We start from the raw sequence: 22772 nt of genomic DNA on the forward strand, positions 1-22772 counted from the left end.
TTCTGAGATACACACATGTACAGATATTTTACTGGAAAGTGTTTTAACGAGATTTTTAGAAGTACATTTTATTCTGACTCTTTTACCTCTCAAAAGTACTGCCATCTCTGCACTTATCATGGGACATACGCAGCAGGTCTATGCTAGGCTGCGTCAGAATGCACTCACTGCAAACCAAAACCACTGTAAGCATGTGTGACAATTGTCAGTTTCACCATGGGTTGCACCATCTGCTTACAACAGCTTTCACTGACATTTTAGTCACAGAAAGCACAGTGAAAAAAATTTTATGTTCTGTGGCAATCAGAGAAAATAGTTTATAAACATAAAGAGTAACATTTCTGGGAGAACAATGAAATTTTATTAGAGATTTGCTGCAAAAGTCATCCACATCACAACAGATTATGTGAGCAATTTTAGAATAGGTACTACACTTTTACCTTGCATTTTAGAAATTTTCCAAATTTCTAAACACATACATTCCAACACATAAACACATATTCAAACATATAAACACATTCCGAAATTACAAGCCATGTGTTTTAACAGCAGTATAGAAAACCAATTCCTGTTTAGTCAACATTCTATGTCCTACAAAACACTATTCAGTTTTAAATATTATAACACTTGAGTGTCTGTAATCAAGATTTAAATCCCCAACCCTTCTGCCCCAGTGTCTCCAATGACTGTTAGTGGACCACAGAATCTGCACTGTGTCTTCTGTGAGATACGCAGGAGCACTCCAGGACCTGCCAGAGCCATTCCTAAGAGAATCAGCACAACAAGCTGGTGCCCTCCGGACAGAAAGCCTCGCTACTGGCCCAGGCCCTCACCTTTAGGGTGACCACTGACAAGGATGAGCTCTGAGTGGAAATCTTTCCAGCAAACATCAGGACTCTCAACTTTGCAAGCCACAGTGATACTGCCAACCTATCAGAGTTACAGGGGAGCAAGGACTCACTCCTGGCAGGCAGGGGTCTGACATCTGTCAAGTTCCTGCAGGTGAGGTCCTTGCCCAGCACCACTCTGGGCACTGCCTATGGAGAAGAGAGGCTGTGCATGAGCTCAGCATCTTATTTCACAAATGAAGAAACAGAGCTGGAGCAGGACCCAGCCCTGCTCATGGGACAGGGTCATGTGTTTACCTCAGTTCAAGCAGGGCTCTCACCTGGGAGGTACAGGAGCCTGAGCACCCACACTTTGTGATGTGACAAAAAGAGATGTCTTGCAGTGGTTGCGTACCTGTCATGTTCTGTCAGTGTTCCGTTTCACTTCTAGAGGAAGCCAACAGATGTTGAGGAAGTGCACAGGGGTTTGTTTTGGGGTGGGGTGGGGTGCTGGGGGTTGAGCTCCGGTATACTGTACCCCTGAACTAGGTCCCTATCCCTCTGAGACAAGGCTAGCCTTGAACTTGTGATCCTCTTCCCTCAGCCTCAAGTGTGTAAGGTTTCCATTTTCTTGTCTTTTTGAGACAGGGTCTCACTATGCAGTACAGAATGGCCTTGACCTCACTTTGTAGCCCAGGCTACTCTTGAACTCACAGCAATTCTCTTACCTCAACCTCCTGAATACTGGGATTACAGGCATGCACCACTACAGCCAGCTAAAGTTTCAATTTCTTTCCTTTCTAACTTTTTTAAATCTGGGAAGAAATCTAAAGATGAAAGGCCAGCCCCAGGCTATTCCTGCCTTAAGTGCCAGCCAAGAACTCTCCCAAGAACTCTCAGGATCCCAGGTGCTACAAACTTACCAAGGGTGCTCATCACCCCCACTGTTCTGAAGGTTATCTGCAGGCACTGCACAGGTTCCCAGTATGTTGCCAAAAAAGACCCCTTAGTCCAGCATGGAAACTGCAGCTCATATGCTGTAGAGGGCTGTTTGTATCACTGAAGGCTCTAAAAGGTCCCTTTGCAAGTCCCCAGTGATATCTGCAACTCATAGCTTGACCTGTAGAATAAGCCTGGGTCTCACTGGCCTCGCTAAAGCCATCCCACAATGTCCTTGGGAAAAGATGTGCACTCACTTCTCTCAGTGCTAGCAGTGCCTGGAGAACAGGAAAAGTGTCAGTACTTTTACTCAGTCAATGGCCACGTCTGTGAGACAGCTGCCTCTATTTACAAGCACAAGACAGGTTTTGAACATTGTACCAAACATAAAGGTAGGTCTAAATGACAAAAAACGTGTGGGCTGACTCCAGACCAGAATGTCACAGTTTGCTCTCTACCACTTAAAGCAAAGCTGAGCTTGTCACGATGTGTATGAGAGGCAGCGAGGGGGATACACGGTCCAGCCTGGGCTTGGACCAGTCCTGCACTCTTTGCTTCTTCCACATTTGACAACCAGCATCTTCTTTTATAACTTGTTTTTAGGTGGACTGAAAGTTTTTCACCATTAGCCATCCTAGTGCCACCAGCCAACACTTAGTAGAGTCTTATCCTTCAGGTGAAAAAAAGCCTTGGCTATGAATGCTTGTTTTCTTCTCTCCCAGTCACTCAGCGATGTCCACTATGTTCAGAGGCCTCTGGCTGCTCTTCAAGGCTTAACGCACATTTTCATTCACTGTCACTGTCCTCGGAGTCATCTGCACTGCTGTCACTGTCTTCAGTCACCTCGGCCACTTTGCAGGACAGGTTTCGAGCACTTACAACTACAAGAGGTAGATGTTCCATAAAATGTGAAAGTACAGATTCATTAGTTAACCACCTCCCCACCCCACCCCCACCCCCCCGTGATTTTGGCCAATGTAGAACTAAGAATACCTGTAAAACTGGTATAGGAAGGGGTGGGTTGGTAAGTACTCTTACGGGAGCATTTAGCACCAAGATCAACCACAAAGAGAAGGAAATTTCTAAGGGCTTTTAGCCAAGCAGCCCCTTTGCAGAGTCTGATTCCCTCAGATCAGCTGGTATTCCCTCCCTGCTCCCTCCCACCCTGGCCTCAGGCTCCTCCCCAGGCAGCAGGCCCTTCCCATCTCACCTTCAGGGAACAGGCCCTCCTCTCTGTCCTCATCACATTCTTCCCAGTGGTCAAAGTCAAAAGCCACATTAGGATTCTGTTCAATACAACATTTTACACAAGTGAGCAGATTTGACAGCCACAGGTGAAGACCTCCAACCACAGTTCACAACGCACCTTCTGCCGGAGTAAGCCACACCAGGATCCCCTTTGCTCCTTTGCAAGAGTGATGACAGGCTCCTCATTTGTAATTACACACTTGCAGTCTTCTCTTATGATGTTGGCCTGCAGCTCCAAATCAGCCAAGTAAAATTTGTCTCCCACCCAGGCACTAAGTTAATAAAACGAAACTAAGTTAGCTTGCTAAAATGTTGGAGATTTTTAATTTATTAGTAAATAAATATAAACCTACCTGAAAACAACTCTATTTCTGAAGTATTCACATTTATAATCCTTTGCATTCCTTATTTTTATCTTTAGGATAACAACATCATCTTTTTGGAACCACTTTACTTGAGGGTGAAAGCTAAAAAAGGAAGAGAAATGCTTATACATTGTCAGTGTTCAGCCCCAGTGGAGGGAAGCAGGTTCTCCAGCAAGGACAGACATACCTTTTCAGTTGTGGCTGCAATGCTCCACTAATGGGAATATCTCCAGGGTTTTCAGACAAAGTTTCTGTACAAAATCATATAGATATGTACATATAAACCTTTTTGCACCTTAAGCCGATTTTCAGATAAGGAATTACTAATGTAAGAATATACATTTCATAGTAAACTGACGTACCCAATTGCAAAGAATAATGAGAGAAAATGGAAGTCAGTTATATTGATATAATGTTTTAAAATAAAAACACAGGAGGCTGAGGCAAGAAGATCACTGTAAGTTTGAGACCAGCCTAGGCTACAAAGTGAGCTCAAGGCCAGCCTAAACTTCACAGTCACGTCCTGGTTCAAAAAGACAAAAAATAAATGAAATTTAAAAAACAAAAAACAAGCTTTAACAAATATTAAACAATTAGGAACCACAGTTACTTTTTGGAGTCACCACATTATGACAGCTATCTATGGGACATAAATGCACAGGCTGCCTTGTCAGGGCAGTGCCAAAGATGATTTCCAGAACACAGACATCATGCTGCAGGAAAAAATGCTGAAGATACATTTTCTAAAACAATGCAATTTAATCTCTGTGATCAAAGACACTTGAGGCTACCATCCAAATCCCCAATGTTCACAGCAGGTTAATTTTTTTTTTTTTTTTTGGTACCAGGGATTGAACTCATAACCTTGCACTTGCTGGCAGACATTTGTGCCGCTGAGCTAAATCGCTGGCTGTTCACAGCAGCTTTGACCACAATAGTCCTACTTGAAGACCCCAACACCTACCAACACACTGTGGTGTATTTGTATCACAGAATAGAACTTAGCAAGTTTAAACACAGTGCTTCTTGCAATAATACAGATGAATTTCATAGACATAATGTTGACTGAAGGAAGCCAGTAGAATATATACTGCATGCTTCCAATTCTGTGAAACTAATGGTGACAGGACTCAGAAGACTGGTCACTATAGAGGATTCTGAAATCTCTCAATGGCATGATCTGTGTGTGGCTGATGGACACGTGCACATGCACAGACCTCATGCCCACTTTGCGTCTGTGACTTCCCTGGCTATACACTGTGCTTCAAATAGCAAAAATGGAAAACAGCTGCAAGAAGATGCCACTGCAGTGAACTATCTAAGCAGACACAGTGAATTGCCTAAGTGATACCCGTTTTTGTCATCTCTGCATTTCATCTAAAGGAAAGCCTAAACATGAGGAACCTCAAACATGAATGATTCATTAACCATCTTTAAATAAGAAGTACCAACCAGATGTTGAGTTTTCTGATTTTGTCTCAGAGCCAGTCTCTTTTTCTACACCAGAGTCCTCTTGCTGTACTCCCTGCAGACAAGTGGTATTTTCTGCTGATTCTGAGGGAGATGTTGAGAGAGGTGTCCTGGACAGAAGAGGCAGAAGTTAACTCTTAGATTTCTAGAGATGCTTGGCTCAAAGAGGGGGATGGCAGCTGCTAAAAAACTGAAGTTCTTGTGACCATGAAGTTGATGACTGACTTACCAAGGTTGAGACATGACTGACCAGCTCTGCTCACAACTGTGCCATGCATCAAACACTGAGTTGGTAACAGATAGGAATTATCAAGGAAAAGAATTTGCTAATTTACTAAAATAATTTTCCTTCCAAATTCACTGAACTTTTGAGAGTAGCAACATACACTGCTATCTCCTTTCCAACAGGATAACAGAGCAAAAAGTGCAAATGCAGGGTTGGAGATTTAGCTCAGCGGCATAAGTGCTTACCTGGCAAGTGTGAGGTCATGAGTTCAAACCCCAACACCAAAAAAAAAAAAAATCAAGTGAAAAGGCAGTTTCCCTTCCTTGCCTACCTGTCTCTCAGACTACCTTCCTAGAGATCATTCCATTACCAGCCAGGTCAACTGCTAGAAGTGTTCTTTGAATAAAAAAGCAAACACTATTTATGCCTTTTTTTTTTTGGTACTAGGAATCAAAAACTCAGGACCTCGTGCTTCCCAGGCAGGTACCGTTCCACTGAGCTATGTCCCCGGCTCTATTTACGCCTTTCTATCTTAAAAAGAGATATACATTCTTAAACACAAGGCAATCACTAAATTAAGATGTGCTGCCCCTCATTTCACCTAATAGCTAGCTAGAAATTACTTCCTCTCAGAACACAAAAGGATGTTTAATGTTTTTAAAAATTTCTTGTTTTAAAAATTTCATTATTTTTTTGCTTTGTGGACAAGATAACCACTATAATCATGTTGGGTTTTTTTTTTTTTTTGCAGTGGTAGGGCGGAAGCCAGGACCTGATGCATGCCAAACAAGGCTCTAAATAAAAAGGTGTTACAGTGAAATTTCCCTTGTATCATTTCCTAGTCGTCCAGTTCCCTTCTTCAAGGGTGACAATATAATTTATCTTTTGTGCATCCTTCCTTGAGCCTTCAAGCCCAAATGAGCAAACCTGCACAGACAGAGGCACAGGTCCCCCTGCTCAATTACAAGATAATAGTGTGACACATCCTATGAGGGAGTGTTAGCTAATGCATTTCCCAGGAAACTTTTGACCTGTGTGTGAACCTGGGGCACAACATTCCCCAAACAGCAGAGGACATAGCACTCCAACCCCAACCTGCCCCCACCTCCTTCACCTCCACAGCTCATCTCCTCACTAGATGTTCCTCTGCTAGCTCCGCTCCTCCTGCCTCAAAGTTTCTCCAAGCAATTTCCTTCTCCAACTGCTTCCTTAAACTCTTGACTTGTACTTTCGACAAACTTAAAACTTAACATTTCTGAAATCAAACTCAATATCTCTTTCTCTCCAGTAGACCACTCTGGAAGCATGTCTCACTATCCAGAGTGCCAATGTCCTGGGTTTCTCATTGGGCCTCAGAGCTACAGTCTCATCCCTTACACTGGCCATTCATTAAATCCTATGTCTTCTCTATCCATGAGTGCCTGACCCTGCAACCTTCCAAGCCTGCTGGTGGGAGGGTGATACCCTCCTTGAGGTGCAGGTGATGTCACCATCCCCTTACCCATCTCCTGATGAACTGTCCACCTTCATCCCAGTGTGCTGTACCCACATGTGCAGAACTCTACAAACCCTTTCAACATTCACGGGCTATTTACCCAGGTATAAATACCAAACAATGATGGCTTCTATAACCAGCTGCAAACCCAGCCTTTTAAAACTTTTCCACAAAACTCTACTATCACTCTAATTTGCCACAAATCTACCTAATCTACTTAACTTCTACAATGGTTGCTTTCCGACAACCTTAAATATTCTTTACTGCCACTCTGTCAAATTCTCCATTTTCTAAGAACTCTCTGACAAGCTCCAGTACCACAAATAAAACAAAACAAAAACTTCAGAGTATAAATTATTTTTATCTTTTATGGGTTCTTTTAAATGCTATTTCCTGCTGCAATGTAAGCATCTTTCAAGGTCACCAAGGATACCACTAATCCAGTGGTCAGCTGGGTCCTCATTTTATGTGGTTGGTGGCAGCTGGTGACACATCTCTTCTTGTGCCTCCCATCCAGAGCTGCCCTCTCTTAGGCTCCCTTCAAGCCTGCAGTTTCTCAAGCTCCTGTTGCTAAACAGTAGGACCCATCTCTAGCCCCACCACCCTCTCACTGTTAGAGCTCTTGACAGTCTCCTGGCTTTAGACCCCCACTGTCTGCTACAATACTGCATACATCCTTTCTTACTACAAATCCGAGAGACTTGGAACGTCATTTAGGAAGTTTAACTTGATTGAAGGACAGCTTATGACTATGCTGGGAATTACTGAAGAGGGAGCTGGGGAGACACAAGCTAGGCCCAGAGGACAGACAAGATGGCATAAGGAGAAGCAGCTGGTGTCGGAAAATGTCCTGAAGAAAAGCTGTAGGTAAAAGCAGGCATGCAGGGGAGTTTAGAAACCACAAATGCAGAGGTATTTGCTCAAAAGAGTTCCCAGAAGACCTTATGCTTTCATCTTGGACCAATTCCTAGGTGACAAGGTAGAACTAAAGTCACCATGCATGGCTGCCAACAGTACAAAATAGGGCAACTGCCCCAATCCAAACTCTGTGATGGCTCCTTGAAACGTTTAATGCAGAACTGACACATGACCCAATTCTGCTTTGATTATATACCCTAAAGAAGTTAAATCAGGAACTCAGGTAGGTACTTCTCTGCATTATTTTTCTTAGCACTTTAAAAAGCATAAAAAAGTGAATGTATTTAAACATATTTAGATGATAATAGATCAAATGGGTCACTAATAATTTGTGCTATAGCCTGTTCAATGAACTGAAAACAAAGTTGGTCAGACAAAGGCACAGGAACTTGGTCTTGTAAGAACTAAAACTAAGGAGCTCCATAATAATCATCCGGCAGCTCTGCAATAAGAAATGTACACAATAGAAACTCCAGGGATCTTTTGGATTCCCCAGTCAACCATAGCCACAGTGTACACTTGTGCTTACTGCATAAGAAGTCATCTGCATAGATCCCTTTATGTGTGCAAGGTTCAAATCATGGATCCTTGACAATCTTTAGAGCCATTCAATACTTCTGTCCTGGTATCTCAATTTCAGCCATTACACAATCAATTATACAAAGGGTGACTTGGCACACACAGACAGTCATCAATTGCACTAAGTCCAAATTGGCTTTGACAGAAAAGTTTATAAAATTGATATTAACCAGGATATAACAAGATGGGCCTGTGTATTATACTGGAAGCTCTTAGACAGTCTCCTGGCTTTAGACGCCCACTGTCTGCTACAATACTGCATACAGCCTTTCTTACTACAAATTCGAGAGACTTGGAAAGTCATTTAGGAAGTTTAACTTGATTGAAGGACAGCTTATGACTATGCTTATTAATATGAAGGATGTTCGGGGACTTCTCTTTCCTTTACAGCACTGGCATCTCTCTCTGTTTTAATCTAGCCTTTTCTTTGAGTCTCTGATCTCTGAGAGTAAACATATGCTTTATGGTCATATACTTCCTGGTTTTCGTTTCCCCATGTTCACACCACACACATGCTTCTCCCCTATTTGTGTATATTTTAAAAGTCAATCCCTCTACATCCTCATCAACATGTGGAATTTCCTTTCTTATTTTCACTTTCAGGTGGAGCTATGATGGATTACTTAGCACGGCTCTAACTTGTCCTTTGCTCCTAATGAATGAGCTTGAGCACTTTTTCGTGTTGCAACTGAATACTGAAAAGTGGCTGCTTAAGTCTCTCACATCTAGTTGAGTCCATAACTTTCTTTCTGATTAGGAGTTCTTGGTACAAATTCTTCCAGGACAAACATGCTATGCCATCATCCCCCTCTGGGGTCACTAATATACTCTCTCAGAGGACCTCATCTACTCTCTCACAGGGACCTCAAAGTCTCTCAAACACTCATATCTCATATCCTCAAATAACTCATGTCCTGCCGAGGGGCATGTTAAATTGAAACAGTCACTATGGACACTGATGGGGCAGTAGCTCTATGATTTAGCAATTGCACCCCCACGAGATAACCAAAAGCCACACAGGAGAATGTCTAACACATCCTTACCTGAACTAAGCCCAATGCAAGTTCCCCAAATCAACTACCAAAAGAGTAAACAATTAGGGTACACTCAGGTAAAGATACATTAGGCAGCAGGGCATACTTAGATCTACAGATACATGTGCAGTGTAGATGGACTGTGGAGGCAATGCTGACCCACAGAAGCTAGATGTGCTTCCTTCCAAACAAAGTATAAACTCCAGTTAAGGCATTCCATTGAAAGAACAATTTTTTGTTTGTTTAGGAGGGGAACAGAGGTGGCTTTCAAGGTTTGGTGCTGATTTTCTGAGTGTGCTGGGAAAATCCATCTAGCTACATTTGGAATGCATATACTTTTCTGTATGTGTTTCATCTGTCAAAACTAGTTAATATAAGTTCTATAAGAGATATAGATGAAATTATATACTTGAGATTTGTTTCATAATAGTCCACCAAAAAACTTGAGTGAGGGTTGGTGTATGGATAAAGCAAGATTCTCCCACTCCCTCTCTCCATCACTCTTAGTCAGAGTCTCAGTATGTAGTTCAGACTGGACTTAAAGTCATGTAGCCCAGGCTGGCCTCAAACTCAAGGCAATCCTTCTGCCTCAGCCTTCTGAGAGTTTAGATGTGTACCACCATGCCTAGAAACTCTCCAAATCTCTGTGGTCACTAGAGCTGAGTAATGGCAATAATCAAACTCATATAGCATCACCCTGGGAAGTTGTATTTCCATAAAACAGAAAAACTATCCTGAGAGGGAGGCAAAAATGTACTTACGGGATTTGGTTCAGGCTTTCTTCAGAAGTGGTCATTTTAGCTCTTTTGTATAACTTTTTTAGTTCTTCTACATGTTCTGAATTATCAACGCCCATTCCCATGGACAGAATTTCAGCTCGCACATTATAATCAACAACAGAAGTTCTCAAATTTGAAAGTTTTGTAACATGTACCTTGAATAAAAAGAAACCGTAACATTTGCAGGAGTTACACCTTATTCCCCATATGCACTGAACCCAGAGGTGCTCTACTACTGTGCTGTCTCCTCAAATCTTGTTTTTTCAGGCAGAATCTACGTTGTCCAGGCCATCCTTGAATTTTTTATTCTCCTGCTTCAGCCTCCTAAGTAGCTGAGGTTACAGGGTTGCACCACCATGCCTGGCCATATTTTGATCTTTAATTGAACCATGAATGCCCTTGAATGTCTCTTTGTGAAGCACAATGGCATATGCCACAGTGTATAAGGGCTCCCCACTGCAGCATCTGCTTACTTTACTACTGAGGTCATGGTCATAAAAGAACCATCCAAAATTGAGCCCCACGCTACAAAAATATGATCAGGTGTCGGAATAAAATACTTGGTCCAAACCAATCTATCGTGCTACAACTGGCAAGAAAATTGTGATTGTTTTTTCTGACCCTAGCTCTTACTTTTATTAGTAAGGAAAATCTAAGCTCAGAGTTTTCATACCCAGAATGGGCTTATGTCAAGACTGTAAATTCTGTGTTTGTACTATTTCCTCCATCTGTCTTTTCTGAAGCCAAAACATTCTCATTCATTTCAATTTAAACAGATTAAGTAAAAAATAAAAAAGTCTGCAACAGTCTGACCTCTATTGTTATGGTTTGTATCTATATTGCCTCCAAAACCTCATATAGTAATGGGGGCAGGCTTCTAGAATTTGTGATTCATTCATGGTCCAATGTTGGAATTATAGGTTCAAGTGCTACATCCATCCTAGGGTAGGTAACCTACACAGATATAAGGGAGGGAAAGAGATTCGCTCTCTTTGCTCCTCCCTTTTTGCTCTCGTTGATTCTTCTGTTTTCTGCTGACATGAACTGTTACCCTCTACCCTGAGCCATCCTGTCTTTAACCCAGCAGATTATGGAGTGAAACCTCCACAAACTGTGAGCTAAATAAACCATTCCTTCCTTAACTTTTTGTGTCAGTTCTTTTTTGTCTCAGTGATGAGAGTAAAGTAACCAACAAAACTATGGAGGCAAAGTACAGGAGTGTTCCTTGCATGGTAGGTAGGAATGGGCCAGCTTGACCTGCTGGGCACCTTCTTCAGTGAACCCTGGGCATGAGTCTCATCTGGAATGGAGAGAAAAGCCTCTGTCCCCTGAGAGATAGCTGGGCTGTTAACAGACAAATTGCACAGGCTAAGTCACAAAAGCTAGACATGAAAAGACACACTGTACATTTCCATTCAACCAAAGTATAAACACCAGCTATGCTTTTCCATGACAGAAGAATGGCCCTGTTGAGGAGGGAGTCAGAGGTGACTGGGGTCTCTTCCTTTCCAAAGTGCTATAGACACTGTTACACACTGTGTAAACTGTGGAAACTCATTTGCCCAGTGGGGTTTTGGGTTTTCTTTTTTGTTCCATTCTCTGAGCTGTGGTTTTTAAAAATCTCTAATTCAAATTTCCACTTTTGTAATAAAGAGTAACTAATACTGACTATGAGCATATCAACTAAGACCTTCTTACTCTACTTACTTGCATTGGTAATCTGTATTTTCTAAAACCTATTTATTTTTTTGAGACAGGATCTTTCTATGTAGTTCAGACTGGCCTTGAACTCACTATGTAGCCCAGACTAGCCTCAAACACTCAGTGATCCTCCTGCCTCTGTCTCCCCAGTGCTAGGATTTCAGGTGTGTGCCACCACGCGTGGCTTCTCCTCTTATTCTTAAATTTTATACAGATACTCCCCTTTTGACATGCTAAAGCTTTATAACCTTACAAAAATAACTTTCAGCAAAGCAGTTCATTTTATTGAACTGAATTCCTTATTCCTGAATTCTTATAATCATACTAATTAGGATTTAACACAGCAAAATATTAAATTGAAAAGTAGAGTTCTAGTAGTACAAGTGGAGAGGGCAATGTCAGCACAGTACAGAGAAGGAGACCCTGAGCCCCATGTCCTGTGTCATACTCACTCTGCACCTCTACTGCTGCAGTAGAGGCGCCTTTACTGTTCTGCTCACTGGTGAAACTCTTGAGTCCTGCACTGGTCCTTGCACAGGAGCTCAATAAACATCTGCTAAGTGAAATGTGAACACTTTTGAGTGCCCAGGGACCTGAATCCTCAGGATTGTCAAGCATGCCCAGGGTCTTTAAGATCACTTATAAAGTAGAAAAGACAGGCATTATTACAGCAGTCACTGACCTGGAGCTTCTATGGAGTGTGTACGCACAGTGGGCTATGAACTCAACTTAATGATCATGATAGATGCTTGAAAAAGTAGCACAGAATTATAAATAGGAAATGACAAAGGTAGCAAGGACAGTTTCATGAAACTTCAGTTGTGCATGAGAGAGTACGACAAATACATGTGTGTGTTTGGTTACAATGTAAAACAATCTATCAAATAAACTAAACCCACAACCAAGTTAATGACACAAATAACGTAAAAAACATTTCTCTCCAACACAGAGCAACAAATAAACCATGAAACACAGTACAATAATCTGGATCATTTTAGTGGCCTGCTCAAAACTCTTTCTTCTTAGGAAACTTGCATACCTACCATCGAATCAATCCAAACTGTATTTCCCAAAGCCAATACCACTTTTGCATCATGTAGTTTTCCAACAATTTTATGATGAATGTACCTAGTAACCTGAAAAAAGCATTTCTGTTATTTTTCTGAAACTTTAACAAGAAAATACCTTATTCTGTATATACTGTGTATTTTGCAAAATATTCTTGCATTTCATTTGAACTTCACAACAAGTCTACAAGTTAGGGAAGCAGCCTAACCTTCTTGTAGGTGCTCACACTATTTCTCCCCATTAGGATGGCAGCCAGTTTATTTCACCATGACTCCTACATTGCACCATAGGACTCCAGGCATAGTGGCAGTCATACCATTCTGCACCAGCAGGGACCTAGGTGGACTGCACTCTAGGCATAAAGCTAAGGCCCAAATGCAATGCTTTAAATTTAAAAAAGCCCCAATTCTGTAAAGGTTCTGGGTTACATATATTATACAAGTCAACAAAACATAAAAAGTAAACGAGACTCACCTTCGGATTCCATTCCATCTCACCATCAGTAGGTTTCACTCTGCAGACAATAAACTCCACAGCCTGTGGGGGAATAGCACTGAAGCTCTCAGGGAGATTCAACAGCTGGTCTGTGGCAACCAGCCCTGTCCTGCCTTCATCTATGAACTTCACCAAGACATTGCCTGGGACCCATGAGTCTTCTCTTTGGCTCATCTCTAACACCTGGACCCTAGAGAAGAACTGTGGTATCAGTGATTCTTAAACAGGAAATCATCTTTCATTCAACTTACCCATCAAAAGGAAAATATACAAAAGACTACAACACTACATGGTTTTTTCTCTACACTAGGCGTATAAAAAGCTAGGGCCTTCAAGAGCTCCTAGTAGCCGATTAAAGTATACAGGTAGTACTTCTGAAAAGTAACTCCCTTTATCAGACAACCTAATAAAAACACAGCAAAGTTTAGTTTCGCAATTTCCAACTCAAGGCGGTCACCAGGAGCACAGGGTGTGGATTCAGAAAAGTGGGTACAAACAAGCACATTGATTAGGAAGGCCAGGATGGAACACTGACTGTGCCATCTAGTAAGCTGAGCTTCAACAATTCATACACTGTAATCCTCTGTAACTCTGGCTCCTTATCTGTAAAATGGGAATACTGCTTATTTTACAGGGATTTGGTAAGAGTTAAATAAATTACAGAGGCATGTGTATGTTGCATACAATGCTCACTCAATAAATGTCTGAGTTGCTCTGCTATCGTGCTCTGTGCAAGGGAACTAGGGTGGTAACTCATGCAGCCTGGAGTATACTGTGCCATGACACCCTCCTAGAAGGGTGGGCATGGGGTGCACACATTCAATTAATTGTCAATGATGAAAATAGGCATGCACCACCACTGGAATTACCTCATGTCTCAAAACTTTTAGAGATGAAACAGATATTTTACCTGTGAAAAGATGTTTTCTCTTCTAATCCATACAATCCAAATTTCTTCACCTTCTTAACAGTTGTTTTATTACTAGAATCTTTAAAATACTCATTAATTTCAGCATTAAGAGTTGCATAAAGATCCACATGTTTATCAATTATTCGACCAAAATAATTTGTTGCATTTGAAACATAACAAGGTATCATCTGAAACATATACAACAAACATATCCAAAAAACACACTTAATTTAAACTAGAGATGTATGCAGCCCCTTTATCTGCAGAAAATGTGCCTAACCAAGCATGACTAAGAATCCAGAGCATGACTACAGGGATTTAAAAAATAAACTAGAGCAGGATATTGGTAGTGAGCACCTGTAACCCCAAAGCTCTGCAAAGTTGAGGCAGGAGGACTAACAAGTTCAAGTTCAGCCTTCACAATTTAGTGACTTAGAAAGACCCCTATCTCAACATTAAAAAGGCTGGAGATTCTTTTTTACTCCTGTATTTCCCAAATGGTAAGACTATCTGCCAGGCTAACGGGTCTCAGGTTTGGTACCCCCCCCACCCCTTGCACAGCATTAGCACATCAAAAGACAGTTTACATCAACAGAATGAGGTGGCCAAAGGAAGCTTGTGGACTGGATGCTCTTCAGAGAAGAGCAGAACAGTGTTAGGCTTTCAGACTCACTGACCTACTCGTTCTGATGAGTAGGGAACTCTCCTGGCTTTAGCACCAAAAGCTCCATATGCTGGAATAGTCTTCAATCTTGACTGTGCAAAGCTGGAAGGTGACTTTTAGTCACCCTCCACCACCTGTTTTAATTCCACTTTCCCTTGGACCTTTGCAGATGAATAATTCAGTTTGTTGTTGTTGGAGATAATGATATAAAAACCAGTATAATTTCTAAAACCATTAAAAAAGGTAACTTAAAAATAGTAATATTAACAATAGCACCCCAAAATTTAAACTACTAGGGATAAATTTAATATAGCAAGTATGACACCTATCACTGAAATCTAACAATGCTTACATAAATTGAAGATGATTTATAGTGATATACCATCTTAATGGACACATGACTTAGTCTGGTTAAAACATTAATTCTCCCCAAATTAACCTACAGACTCAATGCAATGCCAATCAAAAGTCCCAATGGGTTTACAACTATAAAATTTTATATAGTTGCAAAGAAACGGAAAAAGAATACTGAAGGACAAAAGTGGAAAACCTACCTACCAGTTTTCAAGACTATACCACCATAGTAATCAAGCCAATATGGTACAAGGAAAGAGAGGAACAGTGTGAAGAACTCCAGAATCCACACAAATGGTCTCCTTATTCACATCATAGGTAATGCGATTTAGGACAGAGATTAAGTTTTTATAGCAAACAACACTGGAGCAACTGATTATCCATAAGACTAAGCCTTATATACCATCTTACTTCAAAAAGTAATATAGATGAATGATAGACATAAATGTAAAATTAAAATGCTTATAGAAAAAATACATAGAAAAATCTTTGTGATCTCAGAATAAGAAAGATTTCTCACATTAACAGTGCAAAAAAGTGATAAACTTTATCCCACAGAAATTAAAAACCTTTGCTCTGCAACTGCAAGAAAAGTTTTATATAATCCAGAATATGTAAAGAATTCTTTAAAACTTGATAAAGAAAAAAAGCTAAGTAAAAATAGGCAAGAGCCAGATGTGGTGGTACACACCTCTAATCCTAGCACTCTAGGAGACTGAAACAAGATGACAAATTTGAGGCCAGCTCGGGAAACTTAGCAATTTAGTGAGAATCTGTCTCAAAATAAAAATAAAAGACAGCTGGGGATCTTTAGTCCTAGGTTCAAGTACTATAGGAAAAAAAATCTACAGAAACCTTAGAAAATGTAAGTAGTCCACAAAAGGATGTGGTGGAAAGAAAAGATGCTGAAGATCATTAATTATTAAAGAACTACAAATAAGACATCAGTGAAACAGAATGGCTGACATATTGAAGAGAATATGGACCAAGTAGAATTCCAGTATGAGAATGTAAAATGGTACAAGCACTTTAGAAAACTGCTAGTTTCTTTTTTTTTAAGAGAAAAAAAGGACATAAAAAAACAAAGCAGTAAAAGGGTAGAAATAATAGAGTATTTCAAGAAAAAAAATATACAGTAGGAAATCACCAGTTAATAGGTTACATATTATCTTCCCAGGAACAGTTGTCCAAATTACAAAATTAAAGCAAATAAAGTGGACATTCATACAGTGAAATTGGAAACAGTTCGGTTCAATGATCCAACAAAAGCTCAGTAATATGGTTTTCCATCCTACACACTCGAACATACCTGCGGTTATATCCCTCAGTCCACCTTCCTTTCCTCTCTTTTTTACAATAACAATTAGATTTTTGGGGTTTTATTACTCCCATGGTTCTTATTACTTTTTTTGAAGAGAATAAAACCAAATGTGACTAAGCAAAACAGAGTCAGTTAGAACAGAAGGGTGGGCACAGCACATGATGCAAAAATAGAATACCAGGTGATCAAAAGTGGTTACCGTTATGCCTCTTGCTATTTTTAAATTGATTTGTCTATATCACCAGGTATAATAGAATTGATCACAACAGCACAGAACAAGACCAATAAAACCTACACTGAAGACCTTGCAGGACTTCAAAAAAAAAAAAGGATAATAGTCAAACCATAATGGGCCTCATAGTGTATCTTATTGCCTTCAAAGTGGTTGCCTATACCCTCCAAACTTGATACTATCAAACAAAATAGAATATAGAATAATCAGAACAAGATAGGGAGAGCAATACTTGGGTTCAAATCAGGTTAATAGGAAAACCAAGAAAGTTACTATACTATGTCCCGCTACTTTTAATTTAGTTTTCCCTTAATTAAAAAAATGAGAGAAAATAGATTAATTTAAAAAGGGGGGGGGATTGACATAAGAGAGGATATTGTAACAGAACAACGCAGGGCAGAACCAAACCATTCAAGCATCATTGTGTTTCACCACCAGATAATCTAACATAATAGTAGTCGCCATAGTGCCTCTTTCTTTGAATTATTTGAGTGTAACTTCGTATGCTACAACATCAAGCATATCAAGATAGTGTGAAGCCATTCAAGAGAATGCAAGAATTACAGGGTATTTAGAATCAGCTAATAGAAAATGAACAACGGTTTCTTTATTATCTCTTTGCCTATAAAGAATTTTGTTTATACTATAGCATATAGTGAAATATAGTAAGATACAACATGTTAAAACCAGTGGAAACAGATGTATCATAGCTTGATGGGACTTCAAAACAAGATGATATTAAATTAGCACTAGCTTTTATGTTGTGTTTTCTTCAAAATTGCTATTTGTACTATCATAGATACTAAAATCGAACAACCCAGGTTAAAACCATTGTGGTTAATGAGTGAAAACATTATATGGCTTCAAACCAATATGATTGGGAATCATGATTACCACATACTTTTATGTATTCTTATCATTTCTTACACTAGGGAAACTATTCAGTATTTATACATGCGAGTTTGATTTCACTTATGAGTATGGTCTCAAGCTGCGTCCATTTATTTATAAATGTCTCAGTGTGATCATTCTTTTTTTTTATTTAAGGAGAAAAGAAAAGAAAGAAATAAAAAACAGTGAAGGGGTACAAGTTATACAGATTTACAGAAGAAAAAAATGCGCAGTAGGAAATCACTAGTTAATGGATTACATATTGCCATCTTAGAAATAATTGTTCAAGTCACAAAATTAAAGCTTGTAGAGTGGACATTCCAACAATGATACTGCAAACAGTTCTGTTCAATGATCCAATAAAACTCTGTGATATCATTTTCTATCTTATACATTTAAATATACATGCAGTTATATAGTTTAGAGTACTTTCTTTTCCTCTCTTTTGTACAGTGACTATTACACATTTTGGGTTTCATTGCTCCCACGGTTCTTATTGCTTTTTTGGAAGAGAGTAAAACCAAATGTGACATAACAGAACAGAATCGGTCAAGTCAAAAGTGTGGATATAATAGATAATATAAAAACATAATACAAGGTGATCAACAATGGTTACCATAATGCCTCCCGCTATTTCTAATAGAATTGCCTATATCATTAGTTGTAATACAATTGAACAAAACAGTAAAGAATAAAACCGACAAAACCAAAACATTGGAGATATTGTAGGTCTTCAAAAGTAGATAAAAGTCAACGAGAATGGGCGTTATAATGAATCTCATTATCTTCTCAGCTGATGCCTAAACTTTCGAACCTGATACTATCCAGCAAAACAGAATAGAGGAACCTCAGTCAAAAACAAGATGGTGAGAGTAATACAGGGGTTCAAATCGAGATAATAGAAAGTCAAAGTGGGTTACTATATTATATCCTGCTATATTTTTCCCTTTAATTAAATGGATAAAAATAAAAAAGTAAATAATGGAGTGGAGATTGAGAAAAAAGAGGGCATAACAGCGAAACAGGGCAGATCAAAACATAACCATTTAAGCAGAATAGTGTTTCACCACCAGATATTTCTGACCCAAAAATAGTTATCATATTGACTCCCTCCCTGAAGTCCTTGAGTACAACTTCATATACTGTAGCATTAAGTATATCAAAGCAATGTAAGACCATTTAAGAGAATGACAGCATTATAGAGTATTTAGAATCGACTAACAGAAAATGAACAATGGTCTCTGTATAATATCCTTGTCTTTAAAAGGTTTTTGCTTATACTATCGTACATAACAAAATCCAATAAGATACAACCTGTTTAGACCATTGGAGACAGAAGAACAAAAGCTAGATGAGACTTCAAAACAAGATGGTACTAAATCAGCATTACCTATTAAGATGTCATTTTCTCCAAAATAGCTGTTCCTATCATCCAATCTTCTCTGTCTCATTTCTGTTGAGCTCTTTTTCTGTCAGTAGCTGTCAGTTTGTCTTCTTCATTTTGTTCTCTGCTCCATTCGTTGTGGCCTCCCCGCCACTATTTCTGGGTTCTTTGTATTTTTCTTTTTTTAGAATATCCTGCAATACTTTCTGTAGGGTTGAATTGGTGGTTGCAAATTCCCCCAGTTCCTCTTTATCCTGGAAGCACCTCGTTTTTCCATCAATTTCCAGGGACAGTTGTGCAGGATATCTCAATCTTGGCTGGAGATTATTATCTTTCAAAGCTTGAATTATTTCCCCCCATGCTCTTCGTGATTTGATGGTTTGTGAAGAGAAATCTGCTGTAATTCTGATGGGTGTTCCCTTGTAAGTGATCTGTTTCTTTTTGGTCTTTTTCATTTTTATCGGTACCAGGGATCGAACTCACGACTGCCTGCTTGCAAGGCAGGCGCTTATGCCGCTGAGCTAAATCCCCAGCCCCAAGTGATCTGTTTCTTGTCTCTTACAGCTTTTAATATTCTGTTCTTGTATTGAATTTCTGGAATTTTTATTATTATATGCCTGGGTGTTTCTCTTTTAGGGTTGTAGGTAGCTGGGGTCCTGTATGCCTCATACATCTGAGTATCTTTACCTTTTCCTAATTAGGAAAATTCTCCTGGATTATTTCTGTGAGTAGCTTTTGTAGTTCACTTGTTTGTGTCCCTACTTCTTCTTTTATGTTCTTAATCCTTAAGTTATGGCTCCTCTTATCATCTTCTTGTCTTTGTATTATTGCTGTTTGTTTCTTTGTTATTTTTAAGAAGTTTTTCACTTCATTCTCCCATATTTCAAGTCTGCCCTCCAGTTCAGATAGTCTGTCCTTAGTTTCTTTCAAGCTGTTATGCCAGTCTTGGATAGACTTAATTTCTTGATAGTCCCTTTGAACCTGCTTCACATACTCAATGCTTTCTCTGTTTTCTCCATCAAGCAATTCTCCCCTCTTTTTCTGTTCTTCCATTCCACCATCTGTTTTTTCCTGGGTGGTGCTTAGCATTTCTCTAACTATTCTGCATACTTCTAGCTTCAGGTCATTGATAACTTCATTCCTGAATTGGTCTATGAGGCTCTCAATATGGCGCTTAATGTATATTGGCGCGGTGTCCACTATTGCCTGATTCTCAGGATTGGGGGCTGAGGAGCCTTTTTTGTTGCTTCCCTTCCCCATATTTTCTGTTCCTTATAAAATGCAAGCTTACATAGGAGGCCCGGCTTCCCTGCCTGTCAGCCACAGCCTGATCAAGTTGCGCTGGCTAGTTGTTCCCGCCTACCGCTGCGCACCAGGGAGTTGCAGAGGAGGCAGCCTACGCAGGAGTCAGTCGCTCCTCCGGGCCACCGTCAGGTTCTGGGATCTGGGTTAGGCCAGCCTAGGGAGTCCGCCCGCAGCGTCACTCAGGCCAGGCACTTTTCACCAATCCCGTCCGAGAGGGGAATGTGTGGCTGGAGTTGCCACCGCGCCCTGCTCTTACAGGACTGCCTGAGCCCAGAAAGACCTCCGCTGGAGTCAAACTGTGGTAGGGGGTCAGTTTCTCACTCACCTCGCCACCAGTCAGTTTTCGTGTACGCCTCCTTGTCCGTCCTGTTTTCGACTCCGTTCGCAGACTCCCGTTCCCAGAGCTTCTGCACGTCTCTCCTTGCTGAGCCACTGTGGAGGCAGCCAGCCGCCGGGCGGGGGGAAACCCAAATCGCGGTTTCCAATGGCGCAGGGTCGAGCCTCTACACTGAGTCTTTTCTGTTCCTATTTTAGCGCCAGGACTGTATTCTAAGTTGGCTTCTCTCAGCCCAGTTCGTTCCTGAGTCAGCAGAGCATATCTCTACTGGTTCGTGTCTCCTTAGTCCGCATCATTCCTGGCCTCTGAGCCGAGCCTTTCAGAGAGCCTTCGGTAGTTGCTGTTGTCTGTCCGCCATGTTCTCAGAAGTTTCCCAGTGTGATCATTCTTTATAGCTGAGTAGTACTCCATTGTATAAAAATACCACAACTTTTTTATCCATTCTTCAGCTGATGGACACTTAAGGTTGTTTCCAAGATCTGGCTATTACAAATTGTGCTGCTATAAACATGGGTGCACATATATCACTATGGTATGATGCTTTCAGTTCTTCTGGAAATATGCCTAGAAGTGGTATAGCTGAGTCAAATGGGGCTTCCAGTCCCAGTTTTCTGAGAAATCTCCAGACTGACCTCCACAATGTTTGCACTAATCTACACTCCCACCAACCGTGCAGGAGAGTTTCTTTTTCCCCACAGCCTCTCCAGCATTTGTTGTTGGTGGTTTTCTTGATCTTGGCCATTCTTTCAGGAGTGAGATGAAATCTCAGTGTGGTTTTAATTTGCATTTCTCTAATGGCTAATGATGATGAACATTTTTTCATATATTTATTTGCCATTTGTATTTCTTAATCAGAGAATTGTTTATTCATCTCAGATGCCCACTTTCGGATTGGGTCTTTGAATTTTGGGGGTCTGATTTCTTTAAATTCTTTATATGTTTTAGACAGAAGTTCTTTGTTACTAAGATTTTTTCCCAGTTTGTGGGGTTTTTTTTTTCACTATGCTGGAGATTTCTTTTGACGTGCAAACTTTTTAATAAGAGGTGATCCCAATTATTGATTCTGGGAAGTATTTCCCGTGCAGTTTGGGTCCTATTCATGACTTACCTGCCTACTCCTATATCTTCAAGGTTTTTACCCTATTTGTCTTCCAATAGATTTAATGTTTCTGTTTTAATATTTAGATCTTTGATCCATTTAGATTTTATTTGAGTACATTGTGATAGGCATGGGTCTAGTTTTAGTTTTCCGCATATGGAGAGCCAGTTTTTCCAGCACCATTTATTAAAGAGACTGTCATTCTCCCAGTGAACATGTTTGGCCCCTTTATCGAAGATAAGGTGGTTCAGTGTGTTTGTAGTTGTGATTGTATCTTCTAATCTATTCCACTGATCTTCAGCTCTGTTTGGGTTCCAGTACCATGTTGATTTTACTACGGTTGCTTTGTAGCATAACTTCAAGTCAGGGATTGTGATACCTCCTGCCTTGCCTTCACTGCTTAGAACTGTCCTTGCTATTCTAGGTCTCTTCTCGCTCCAGATGAATTTTAGGAGTGATTTCTCGAGTTTTGTGAAGTATGTTGATGGTATTTTTATCGGGATTGCATTGAATCTGTATAAAAGTTTTGGGAAAATGGCCATTTTCACAATATTTATTCTTCCTATCCATGAGCAAGAGATGTCTTTCCATTTCCTAAGATCATCTTCAATTTCATTTTTCAGTGTATTATAATTTTCCTTGTACAGGTTTTTCACTTCTTTCGTGAGAGTAATTTCTAGATATTTCATTTTTTTGGTTAATAGTGTGAAGGGTGTGGTTTCTCTTATTTCTCTGTGACTTTGTTGTTAGTGTATAGGAATGCTATTGAGTTTTGAGTATTGATTTTATATCCAGCTACATTACTGAATTTATTTATTATATCTTAAGAGTCTTTCAATGGAGTTTAGGAGGTCTTCTATGTAGAGTATGATGTCATCTGCAAACAATGATAATTTAACTTCTTCTTTTCCTTTATTTATCCCTTTTATTTCTCTCTCTTGTCTAATTGCTCTGGTTAGGATTTCCAGTACTATATTACATAGGAGTGGTGATAAAGGACATCCTTGTCTTGTGCCTGATTTTAAAGTAAAGGCCTTCAATTTTTGGCCATTTAGTATGATATTGGCTGTTGGTTTGTCACAGACGGCCTTTATTATATTGAAGTACAGACCATCTATTCCAATTTTCTGC

At 40.0% G+C, this 22772-nt stretch overlaps 1 protein-coding gene across 1 annotated transcript in view; it reads right to left on the reverse strand.

Moving 5' to 3' along the window:
• Positions 1-338: 338 nt before the first annotated feature.
• Tdrd12 (tudor domain containing 12) overlaps positions 339-22772 on the reverse strand; it is an 84735-nt gene continuing 62301 nt past the window's right edge. The window contains exons 23-32 of the mRNA XM_063253393.1: positions 14055-14242; positions 13124-13334; positions 12625-12717; positions 9863-10035; positions 4832-4959; positions 3567-3630; positions 3368-3481; positions 3133-3286; positions 2977-3052; positions 339-2647 (exon numbers count right to left, since the gene is read on the reverse strand). Of these exons, the coding sequence (XP_063109463.1) occupies positions 2553-2647; positions 2977-3052; positions 3133-3286; positions 3368-3481; positions 3567-3630; positions 4832-4959; positions 9863-10035; positions 12625-12717; positions 13124-13334; positions 14055-14242 (1296 nt within the window). The 3' untranslated portion in view covers positions 339-2552. The remainder of the gene's footprint in view (positions 2648-2976; positions 3053-3132; positions 3287-3367; positions 3482-3566; positions 3631-4831; positions 4960-9862; positions 10036-12624; positions 12718-13123; positions 13335-14054; positions 14243-22772) is intronic.

The sequence above is a fragment of the Cavia porcellus genome, unplaced genomic scaffold (assembly GCF_034190915.1).
Source record: "Cavia porcellus strain 051 isolate PalLab524CR breed Dunkin Hartley unplaced genomic scaffold, mCavPor4.1 scaffold_7, whole genome shotgun sequence".
Taxonomy (NCBI): domain Eukaryota; kingdom Metazoa; phylum Chordata; class Mammalia; order Rodentia; family Caviidae; genus Cavia; species Cavia porcellus.